The 12962-nt window shown below is 35.3% G+C and overlaps 1 protein-coding gene across 1 annotated transcript; it reads left to right on the top strand.

Moving 5' to 3' along the window:
- Window positions 1–1799: 1799 nt before the first annotated feature.
- On the top strand, window positions 1800–3307 carry LOC132564591 (uncharacterized). Its single transcript, XM_060229242.1, has 3 exons — window positions 1800–1891; window positions 2719–3061; window positions 3101–3307. Exons 1-3 carry the CDS (start codon window positions 1800–1802, stop codon window positions 3305–3307), a joined length of 642 nt encoding a protein of 213 aa, XP_060085225.1.
- Window positions 3308–12962: the final 9655 nt, after the last annotated feature.

Genomic DNA, 12962 nt, shown 5'->3' with positions numbered 1-12962 from the left:
TGTTTGAATGTAAGTTAAGGAGATACATTGGTACAGAGCTTAATCAGGTTCATACCCTAACAGGGATCAGGAAAAAATATATTGTAGCATTGCTAATATTGACAGATCTAGAGCTAGCCGTAACATTGATTTGAAAAAAACTGTGTGAAATATATTATCAGCAAAAAACGCTAAAATTTAACTACCGTTTAAAATAAGTAATTACAGCATAAGCCGAGTGTGAGAAAGTATATACTTTCAGTTTGAGCATTGGTTAGCCTATTATGACCCAGGTGTGAAATGTTTCATTGCACAACAGGATATGGCATATTGTTGCACAAAAAATAGGAAAATCTTTGCATATAACGTTGGATCAAGTGTTCTTAATAAATGTTTTGTTGGGTTGGGATCTCATAACCATTAATCTTTATTACAAAGTGACATGAAGTGGAAAACAAAGTACCTGGGGTACATAAATCTTTTTTTTTTATTTTACAGATGACGATCATCATCACAAACAAATGTGCAATCAAGAGGGATTTGAGAAAGTAAGTAGAATATTCTGTGCTTTAGGAGTGCTTTAAATTGACAATAATAATACATTGATCATACATCTGCATCTCAAATCTTTGCATTAGCTTTTACGTCTATCTTTTGTACTAGTGACATTGTGTGTAAATGTTCATGCAGATATAATTATCAAATTACATTTGAAAAGGAATGCAGATTTTGCTGTTTCTAAAAACCACGAAACAATTATTTTGTTACCCATTATATTTTAATACCAAAAGTACTGATGCAAAAACAATGTCAATTATAAACAGCATATTTTTTCATATGTTTGGAAATAATTATATAAATAGGCTGTGAGTATATTATAAAATGTTTTGGGAGGTCCTGGTCAAGTGGATGATTTGTGCACATCTTTTTTTGTGCTGGGAAACTAACTTAAGCAGGAGACAGTCAAAAGTATTGGAAAGTAAAGGTAATATTTTAAAGCTTTTATTCCTCTCAGGTTAGTGGGAGATACTAATTTGGGTTTGTCCGTTGTCTGTCACTTTTCATTTCTGTGTGATAACCTGAGTTTCCTTAGTCAGATCAACCTGAAATATCAATGCAAAATGCTCGTAAATGTGCTTGCTTTGGATTGCTTTACAGCGTCAAAGGTCAAGGTCACTGTTACTATAAATAGAAGATTAGTTTTTGTGCAATAACTTGAGTTTCCATGGACAAATCAACCTTTAACTTCATACACAGGTTTGTTCATAAAGAATGCTTGCCTGGGTTTGTTTACAGCTTCAAAGGTTAAAGGTCAAGGGCACTGATACTGTTAGTAGTAAATCATTTTCAATGCAATAACTTGAGTTTCTTTGGCCGAGTAACCTTAAACTTGATAAACAGACAAAGAGGTCCAAGGTCAAGGTCATTTTTACTATAAATTAAAAATCAGTTTCCATCAGTAACTGGGACTTTCCTTGGACCAAACAACCTCATAGTTTATATGCAGGTTCCAATTTATTAAGAGTGCTTGTGATGCTTTTCAGTGTTTTAGAAGTGTCTTTGCAGTAATTTTTGTTTTCTTGATCTGACTAACCTTTAATATACTTCCTTTCAAATTTTTGTTATCGACTTGCTTGGTATTTTGAGAAATATTTGTATACAATATGTGGGAAAAGCTGGGGATATAAATTCCATGAATTTGCTCGATGTACCAGTCATGATTAAAAAGATGATTATGAATTACTTATAATAAGTCACATCTTTAGAGAAATATTTTTTGATATTTCAAGGGCTCCTGTGTTTTAGTCCAAATAGATGGCATGCCAGCTAAAGTTTGGTGGCCAGGGAGAGTGGCACATGTATGCACAGATCATGATGAAATCACCATATTTATAAAATCTGATGAGGCAGAGTAAGTATAGCACAAACATTGGTCAATATAAACAATTATACTTCTTACCCAGTAAATGGAATTAAAGAGCTTACAATTCAAGCACCTAATGTACATATAAGAAAAGAAAATTACATTCCTTTGCTGGGAGTTGTACAAGTACATGAGACATTCTACATAAATGTATCACTTTAAAATTGTGTCTTGGGATGTATTGAAAGACAGTATGAAAACAAAAAAAGTGGTTATCTGACAAATTTTATGGTACTTTCTGAACATTTATTTTCAAAGTTGAGAAAAAAGAAATGTCCCTACAGGTCATTTTTACATAAGAGAAATTTGTTTTTGTGATACAATTATTTTGTACACTATGATGTTAATTAATTTCGAGCAAAATAAATGGGTTATGAGAAGAGGAAATAACTTGACAAAAATTAACATCTTAGTGACAGGAATGACATGATTTAATTGGTAAGAAACGAAGGTGTTCTTCCATGGAATATTGATCTATTGTCATTGTTCAAAATTTAAACACCAAAATATGTTCTATATTTTCAAATTCATTTTTCTAGTTTTTCAAAACTGAAATCAATACATTTCTGTAGAAGCTCACTTATTTCTTTCAATAGTCTATATTGGCTTAGACCATTGGGCCTCTTTTTAAAATTGAAATTATTTAGATTTTATAATTTACTATTCAATTTTCATCACTCCAAATTTTTAGTGGGAGTAACTTAATTACCATGTAAGATCATAGATGAGATTTTAATATTCATATTTTAATGATACGATTTATGGAATCTGTTACTGTAAATACTGTTAATACTTTATAGAATAGTATATTACAGGCAGATGGGAAGTGATGAAACTACTGAGCAGGTTCACAGGCAGATGGGAAGTGATGAAACTACTGAGCAGGTTCACAGGCAGATGGGTAGTGATGAAACTACTGAGCAGGTTCATAGGCAGATGGGAAGTGATGAAACTACTGAGCAGGTTAACAGGCAGATGGGAAGTGATGAAACTACTGAGCAGGTTCACAGGCAGATGGGAAGTGATGAAACTACTGAGCAAGTTCACAGGCAGATGGGAAGTGATGAAATTACTAAGCAGGTTCGAAGGCAGATGGGTAGTGATGAAACTACTGAGCAGGTTCACAGGCAGATGGGAAGTGATGAAACTACTGAGCAGGTTAACAGGCAGATGTGAAGTGATGAAACTACTGAGCAGGTTCACAGGCAGATGGGAAGTGATGAAACTACTGAGCAGGTTCACAGGCAGATGGGAAGTGATGAAACTACTGAGCAGGTTCACAGGCAGATGGGAAGTGATGAAACTACTGAGCAGGTTCACAGGCAGATGGGAAGTGATGAAACTACTGAGCAGGTTCACAGGCAGATGGGTAGTGAAGAAACTATTGAGCAGGTTCACAGGTAGATGGGTAGTGAAGAAACTATTGAGCAGGTTGACAGGCATATGAACAGTGAAGAAACCTTTGCACAGGTTCATAGAGAGATGGACAGTGATGAAACCATTGAGCAGGTTCTCAAGCAGATAGAAAGTTATGAAACTACTGAGCATGTTCACTTGCAGATGGACTGTGAGCAATCTGATTCAGACTTTGGAGGTTCTTATTCTGACCCAGATTATGTGCCTTCAGGTGATGATGATCAATTAGAGATGATACAAGATAGTCAGGATGAAAGTGATGGTTACTGTAGTGATGAATATCCCATTCTGAATACAAAGGTATCTGTTTGCAAAGACAAAATTTCAGAGAGGAACAGCAACATGCATCAGGAGACGGATCTAAACAAAAAAGGATCAAATAGCATCAGTGATATTGAACAAGATATTGAAGTAAGTGAATTCATTGCGGATGATGACAGCACTAGTGAGGACGAAGATGATATATTACGAGACTCAGGAAATCCAAAGATTTTCATCAGAAAAGTATCTAAGTCGGAGACTACCAAAACTGGAAAGAAAAAAAGAAATTCTAGAGTATTCAACAGTTACCAGTTTTGTGCTGTGTGCAATGTAAAAGTTTCAAATTTTTCACAACATATTGAAAGACACAAAGATAAACACAAGAACTGTCCAGAAATTCAACAAATCCTTTGTGAAAAAGATGAGAAAGAAAGAAAATTGCTGCTGAAGCATTTAAGAGCAAAATTCAACCATGAATACAACATGAGGACTCTGAAAGCTGGTAAAGGAGAAATATTGTTGGAAAGACGACCCACTATGATTTTTAAACATGATGATTTTGGACCATGCCCTCGTTGTTTGCTGTGGATAGCTAAAAAGTTATTGCAAAAACATCAAAACAAGTGTTTATCAAAAAAATACTGAAGACTGCACTCTAAAAAAGGCTGCCATCCAGACAAGATCAGATACCATTGCTAATAGAATCTCTACAGTCGCTAGCAAGATCTTGGCAAAAGAAGTGTTTGAAACAATGAAAGTGGATGAGGTAGGAACAATTGCTAGAAATGATCCATTAATTGTTCAGCTAGGAAACCAGTGGATTCAAAAAAACATTGGTAACACCCTCAAAAGAGGGTCCTACACATCGCAAATAATGCGTTTGGTTGCAAGACTTCTACTACATCTGAGGAAAATCAAACCTTTAAATGAGCCTACAATGTGGAACTACTTAAAACCAATGCATTTAGATGATATAATAAAAGCAACACTTATGACAGCAAGTCAGAGTATAGACAATGAAGAGGACATTGAGAAACCAAGCAATGCCTTAAAACTTGGATATGACATCAAAAGACTTATAAATGGGAAAATAGGCCTAGCTATCAAGTCTGGAGACAAAGCTTCACGTCAAGATGCAGAGGACCTGCTAAAAGCCATGTGTGTTTATTGGGGGACAAGCGTCACCAAGTTATCAAGGGTTCTGCTGGAACAAAGACGTTATGCAAAGGATAAAAAACTCCCGGAACCAAAGGACATCAAAACTTTAAACATTTTCCTGAATGATTCCCTGAAGGAACTTGATTTGAGGTCAAACACCCCGGACACCTTCAGGAAAACTGCAGAAGTTACTCAGGCAAAACTTGTTGTCTACAACCGTAGAAGAACTGGGGAAATACAGACAATCAGGTACACCACCTCTCATCTAACTGAATCACTGTAAAAACTTACCTTGAGGTCAAAGGTCAAAAACATGTAAATGTTTTTTTTTTTCTTCTTTTTGTCTGAGCCATAACTTCTAAACAATTAATGATACCTGAACCAAATTTGGTAGGTAGAAGGAAAAGTGCAGTGCAATGTCAACAGGTCCATTTGACCTTGAGGTCAAAGGTCAAATAAGTGTTTTTTCTGCAGTTGCTTGCTAGAAAGGAGAGACATGTTTTTGGTCACCGAAACAAATTTCTATTTAACTATTGTATTGCTAATTTCAGTTTGCAGTGCCTTTTTGATCTACAAGAGGAAATAAAATGGTAATACATACACATTTGCTATAATTATGATAAGCTTTGGAAGCCATATGTCTTTCAAAAATGTCTTTTTATTGCTTTATATTTAGACTGGCAGATTACAACAAAAGATGTGTAAGAAGTTGCCCTGACATAATGGGACAACTATCGACATTTGAACAGAAATTATTGGAAACCCAAGAAGTGATGACAGTGAGGGGAAAGGTAAATGTAGTTTTTATGCCCCGAAAATTGAAGATTGAGGGGGGGAGAGATCATATTATTTTTGGTCTATCTGTTTGTCTGAAGTTGATTTTATCAGAATTCAGCCTAATTATGTCTCTCCTTCAAGTGAAGGGAGACATATTGTATCAGTATTGTTATCCTTCTCCTTTTTATATGCCCACCTGAAAGGTGGGGATATATTGGCATCACCCCGTCCGTCCGTCCGTCCGTGTTCGCGAAATGAGGGTAATGTGACAGATTTTGGGTCCAGAAGATAGATAAGTGACACTTATTTTTATGTGACAGTCACATAAAAATTCTACTTTTCTGAGCAAAAATCACTCTTATGTGACCTATAGATTTAACCTTAGGTAGTGTCACATAAAAAAACTGGACGAAATTTGCCCGTGTTAAGGATGTCCTTGAGACAACTATAGGAGTTGTCTCCCCTATTGCGTTGGGCGGTTTTTCGAATATTTCCCCGCGCATCGGGTTTTTTGATGACCATGTGACAGATTAAGGATCCGGAGGAGGGCTACATCCAAAGGTGAGTTACCTTGTGTATGTGACAGTCTTTGATTTTGCATTTAGCACACAGAAAGCGTCGGATGGTGACTTTATGATAGTGTGGGTGATCGCTGCCATTCTTTGTGAGAACTTTCCACAATCTCCGTCGTAAATAAGAAGATCAGTACTGCACTGTAGGTTTATTGTTTTAGGAATGGCCGACGACAGCGTTAACATTGTGGACATGCCTTGCGGGATACTGTTTTTTGTCTCAAATCATGAATTCGTTCTCGCCAGTCAGTTTTGTTCCGACTTTGATTTGGATGTTACAGAATCGTGTATTTGTGGAATTGACGCATTTTTCTTCTTTAACCCTGATGATTATGCTGCGTGTATGCATTTTTGTGTTATGAGTGGTTTTCACGTTTCTAAATTTGAGAAAGTTGAAGCTTTGCAGGCTCTGCAGTGATTCAAACAGCCTGCAACTCATTCAAGATGGCGGACGTGTAGCAAATGCTCGACCAATTCATGAATGATGGAGGATGTTCTGATTGTGATTTTGGTTATAATGATGATGCTTTTGTTACTCATCTTAATGACTCTAGTTTATGGCAGCATTATTATCCATAAAATTTATGGAAAATGGACAGTTTTATTCATGAATAGCCTATCTCAATAGCTTAAAAGATGTACCAGTACTGACAGACTGACCATGTTTCAGATTTACTAACGCCTTTAAATTTTAAAAATGCATTGGCCTATCTTTTCCTGAATGACATTTAGATCTATTCTGCAAATTATTGATTTATAAATATAATAATAATATACAACATGTACAATGTATGTGTCAAATTGTCAATATAGAATTCATCATTTTCAAGGAAATGTTTTTATAAACACTAAAAAGGTAATGAATTTAAATGATTAATAAATAGAAGCAACTTTTTAAAATTGTTTAAACAATTACAATTCCATTGTGAAATTCTTAATTTCATACATTTCTGTCATTTCATGATTTCAGTTTCACTGTATTTTTAATTATTTACCATAAATTCACATGAAGTTTAGTTTAAATCTGACCTAATGTTTGCTCATAATTATTGAATAATCAATATCTAATTAATCTATCCATACTATATCGAGTTAAGTAATATATAAAATAAATATTTCTTTTATTAAAAACACAATTAAGGTTATCAGTAACCCCATGTCTGGCATTTTCTGAGTGTTTAGAATTTGTTGAGCTAATATTGTATTCTAATTAATTTGTTAGGTTCGAGTGAAAATGGAGCCAGACCAGAGTCCATCCACATCAGATGATGCCATGAAAGCTGACAGGATTAGCAATACAAAAGGTTAAAATAAAATTTAATAAATTTGGTCATAATTTTATTGTTCATTTGCACACTCATCTTAGTGACCTTACCAAATAAAACTTTTTCATTGACCCAAAATAGTTCAGTATTACCCCTGCAAAACACTGTAAGTCTATAACACTAATATAATAATACACATTTAAAGTTTATAACTTTACATGTAAATACCTATAAATTGCTTAAATGTTAATTGTTTATTTTAATTTTTTACATGTATGTTTATAGCTTTTCAATTCTTTTTCAGGTTCTCCTGATTCAGATGAATCAGTTGAATCTAGTCCTAGAAGGAAAAAGCTGAAGTCTGCCATGGAAGATCTGTTTGGGGATATAATGGTTGTAAATGTTGAACCTGGGAAGCCAATTAGAACCAGGACTGAGAATGAGATCCATAAATACAGAGCCTCACAAGGAATCCAACTTAAGGACAACCCACTGGCATGGTGGAGAGAGAATCAGGATAATTATCCTATTCTCTCCAGACTTGCCAGATCATATCTGGCAATTCAGGGTACCTCTGTACCCAGTGAACGTGTCTTCTCAACTGCAGGAGACATAGTGTCTGCGCAGCGTGCTGCCCTTTCACCTGAAAATGTGGACATATTGATCTTTTTAAAAAAGAACTTACAATTTTAATTTGAACCAATATGTGTTAATTGTTGTAGTTTGATAAAGTTTGAAAGGTTAACATTGTTTATATTTTGTTTTAATTCAGGTATCATTACTTTGTTTATTGCATTCTAAGTTGAAACACTGTATCGCGATACGTATTGTATCGTGAGGTACCCGTATCGTTACACCCCTAAAGTTATTTGTATAATTAGAACATACAGCTCTCCTAAAAATATTGTTCTTTTTCATCAGAATTAGTAATTAAAAAAAAAGAATTGCAAATATAATCTGTGTCAAAGTAAGTATCAGCTAAATATCTACATGTTCAACATTGACATTTTTCATCAGCATATACCATGATATACATTATATCTCCAGTTTTCCCACCATATTTCGTATATTTTTGTACTTTAGTGTTATCCAACCAAACCGCTGCTATTTCAATCAGCTGATGTAAGAAATTACATTAGGCATATTGATTCATACTAAGTATCCTGTCTTTCCTTACAATTACACATATATAGATGTAGGTTTGCATGGTGAACGACAAGATATAAAAGATTAGGAGGATTAGTTATGAAAGATATATTATACACAGTGTGTATAATGGCTTTTAATAATGCATGTCTTTATTAATAACTTTAATAATTGTGTACAACAACTGCAAAAAAAGTTATTATAAATTGAATTTTGAATCTTTTTGGACACATATTATACAAGCACAAGAGGGGTTTTATGGATTGGACCAGACTTCCTGTATATTATCAACTTAATTACATACTAAAGTTTAAGTTTGCATGTTGAAAATCAGATAAGAAAATTATGGGTTATTGACTAAAGATAACGCTTCAGATAGTGCTATTTATAATAACTACTCACTGACAACTACTTGCAAGCTGGGTTAATCAATTAACTTTCAACTCAGTATTTCAATTTTAAATCTTTTGAATACATGTCATGAAATGTCAAAAGTGTCACGTGATGGCTGAACTGTGAAGACCAGGGTTAAGGAGCGCGGTGAATTTTTCGCTAGAAGTGATATTTCTACATGTCTTTCGTTATTGTGAATAAGCCAGTGTGTTAATATTGTACCCGGCAACATTTTGGTTGAACATATTTCGTCTCAGGAACTTTTGGAACATCTTATTGTGACATAATTTATTGGTGATCGACTGTTCACTCTGTGCTATTTTTAGAACTTGTCACGGACTCGTGTGCAATATAGGGACGCAGGTCTACGCAAGAATATCCAGGTATGTCGATCACTATATCCAAGGAACAGGCCAGCATGTTCACTAACGCATTAAGCCAAAGGGATGTTAAGAGGAAAGAACCTAGTAGCCCAATAACACCCGATAATATTGAGACAAAGCGAACCTCAAACTTTCCAACACCGCCCCCTGCATATTTGTTACCTACAAGCACTTATGATCAGTCGTCAGCCCCCGGGATATCATCTTCTTCATCCTCTGACTCGGTTATGACGCAAATGATGTTTGCTCCCGAATTTTTGGCAAAATTTTCCGAAATGTTGGCCCCCTCTCTGGCATCATTAGTTTCACAGCTATTAATTGATTCTATGAAACCCCTTATTGATCAGGCGGTCCACCAGGCTGTGTCCAACAATCAAGTCATTAATGAGTTAATTGACTCTAAGGTCCGTGATACTACTGCATCGATGGAATTTGAATTCGGACGTCAAGCTTCGGAGATCGCCAAACTTCGTGAGTCTGTATCGTCACTCCAACTAGAACTTGACGAGCAACAGCAATACACCAGGCGAGGTGCATTGAAATTCCATAATGTTCCTATTGATAAGCCTATTTCTGAATTCGATACCTACCAGGCAGTGATTGACATCTGTAACAAATTGGGTGTACATCTTACCAAAGCTGATCTTTCGAGAACTCACACTATCGGGAGGGTCCGGAATAACAAGGTGACTATTATTACGAGGTTTGTCCGATACACTGATCGACAAGCTATCTTCAAGGTGAAGTCGGATCTCAAATCCCAATACAAAGATGAAAAAATATTCATCTCTGAATGCCTCACTCCTTTCCGTCAGGGTATTGTAAACGAGCTCGGAAAATTATGGAAAAACAACCTCATCGAGTCCCATTGGACGATGGATGGGCGAATTTTCGCCAAAAAGGAGAAAACATCTCCCAAACTCCTCATCACTTCATATGAATGTGTACACAGGATTGCCAGTACTTCACATATCCCGGATCGCCAGTCCCCTCCGTCGTCCTCAAATACTCCTTCATCACATCGAGCTGCCCTCTCTGGCACCCCTCTCCAATCAGTTTTCCCACCTACGAGCCTGGAAGCATCTTCTGCGTCGTCCTCATCTAATCTGTAAACTTCATTCTTATCTTAGTGACCTTTACAGATATTTGAATAAAAATGAAGTTTCTTCTATGTTTGCCTCAATAATTGTAACATAACAAAGTTGATATGCAGCACGAGTCTTGCCAACCTCTGGTATTGTCGCAGCTTGTATACTACGGTCCTATAAACATGTGCCTAATGTCATGTGTGTACTGAACCATACACATATACCACGTGCTAGTAATCTTCAACAATTCTTATGTGCTAATCAATTATACTTATAGTCAATAAATTGATATTAATTGTGATTTACATGAGATAAAATGTACATTAAAGAATACCCTATTTTCATTTTTATACAACAAATCATGTTCATGATGAAGTTCAACGATGCGGCACCCGTGCGTGCTTACATTTGATGACCAACATAATAAATAACTGAGTGAATCCAACCTAGTGTAATTTACATTTATACAGCCTTTATATAGTAAAATATACGGTTTTAATGACTTAATGCAAGCCAGACTCAATTATCGTCAGAGGTGTTATGTTGAATTTATTTTACAACTTGCTGTTTTTCTAGCTACAATGTATAAAAACAACTGCACAGAATGTGTTCCACGGAACATTTGCGGGAAAATTGAGCTCTTGTTAGTGTTGACTTTTTTTTCTTTTTTTTTTTTTTTTTTTACACTCATTATCTCAATAATTAACTAGTCTAGTTTATGTTTATCATCTTTACACATCGTTCCCATATGCATGTGCCATAAAAAATCATTTAAACAAATCATTTGAAAAACATACAGCAAAGTCAATATTGTTTAGTGTCATGAGTTGTCTCCCTTCGAACGAAACCGGAAGTGAATGTCTGTAAAAGATGAGGCTTGCGAGCATGTGGATCATCAGTTAATGATGATATTATTGACCTTAAGCAATGGGGACGACCCTGACCAAGTAAGTCATCATATGGATCTTATTTTTGTTTCTGTGTTTATATTAACCTTGTTTCAGTTATGACATTGTATCTAATGATGAGTGGTCTGATCGCTGTATTCATGGGTTTACACACCCGTGCAGCTGTTGAGCAGGGACTAGTTGACAGCGGCGAAGTGCTATATATCATGATTAAATACAAATGACAAAGTAGTACATGCCAACTTATATTATGATTCTGGTGTTACTAGTTAATTAAATCTTATTTAGTGTCCACGACCCTGTCAGCCGGTGCCTGTTTCAATGTAAATAGACAATAGTGTTGCTTAATTGAAAGATATGCTGACATCATTTGTGAGATATATAATACATGTACATGTACATGTATGCTTATCCAATATGTGAATGAACGGTAGCATGTTAATTTATGTGTGGGTTAGCCTGTGAAATCTCTTATATCATATCTTGTATGTTTTTCAAAGAACTCTTGAATGCCATATATGTGCAGTAGGTATATAGATGCATGTGTTCATGTGTAACTGTGAATTCCTTAGCCCAGATGGTGCAGCTGAACTGTAATTATTAAGATGGTAGTGAATGAACTGGTGGACGCATATGTAGGGACGGAATGTCATGAACTTTTTGATCTGTTGTGAGTATTGAATAGAGGAACTGTACTGCTGATGCCGTCTGGGGCTAAAGTGTCAATTAAATTTTATGTACAGTATATGTTACAAGACTACCAATATTTGTGCATGTATTATATGTATATATGCATGAGCTATTATACAGTTATAGAGTGTGAAAATTTTTCATATGTGATTGAATATATATCCTAGCTGTCTATGTATATGTGTGTTATGAAGGTATGCACACATGTGAGGGTCTACTATTGTGAGTCAATTATGCATGAGTATATGGATATGCATGCATATGTGTGATATGAATGTATTCATGCATGTGAATGTTAACTATTGACAGTCAATAATGCATGAGTGTATGGATGTGCATGTATATGTGTGATATGAATGTATGCATGCATGTGAGGGTTTACAACCGAGAGTCATCTATGCATGAGTGTATGGATATGCAGGCATATGTGTGATATGAATGTATTCATGCATTTAGGTTTACTTTTATGAGCCAATCATGCATAAGTGTATGGATGTGTGCAGTCATTGAATCTGAGTTTATCTTATGTTACTCTGGATATGTAGTATAATCTACTTATGAATTTATATCCCTGCCATATATTGTTCTACTATCTTCGGTTATCAATTGACTCAAACTGTGATTATTGTTCACTTCTCTTGTGCAGGTGGATCATTGTCTACAATCTATTATTTTTGTTATGCTTACCAATATGAAATATATATATCAATGCTATCATATTAGCCCTGGTATCTATCTTTGTCTACTCTATTTAAATCTCTAATAATTCACCAAACTCTTATTCCCTACCGGTATATTTTAAATCATAGATCCCCTAAAATGTTTATTTCTCTGTCACTCCCTTTACTGTTTGTTTTACACTGCCTCTTGCTCAATCTTTACTCTTTTTGTTACTTGACCTATCCTGTGTTCTTCAACCAAACAAATGCTTTATTTCTTCCTCCATTCAATTCCATCTTCTTTCCTGTTTTGCTCCAACCTCCCTTCCTAGAATATGTTTGT

This window comes from Ylistrum balloti, unplaced genomic scaffold (genome assembly GCF_031769215.1).
Source record: "Ylistrum balloti isolate Yb309-2 unplaced genomic scaffold, AGI_CSIRO_Ybal_v1 Utg372380, whole genome shotgun sequence".
NCBI lineage: Eukaryota > Metazoa > Mollusca > Bivalvia > Pectinida > Pectinidae > Ylistrum > Ylistrum balloti.
Note: the sequence above shows the minus strand (reverse complement) of the source record. Positions and strands in the feature narration are given on the sequence as shown.

Excerpts from the sequence above, each read along its gene's own strand:
- LOC132564591 (XM_060229242.1), top strand. The coding sequence starts at position 1,800 with ATGCCAGCTAAAGTTTGGTGGCCAGGGAGAGTGGCACATGTATGCACA. Across the intron at positions 1,892-2,718 it reads ATAAAATCTGATGAGGCAGA|GCAGATGGGAAGTGATGAAA; the intron begins GTAAGTATAGCA and ends AGTATATTACAG. Across the intron at positions 3,062-3,100 it reads GTGATGAAACTACTGAGCAG|GTTCACAGGCAGATGGGAAG; the intron begins GTTAACAGGCAG and ends ACTACTGAGCAG.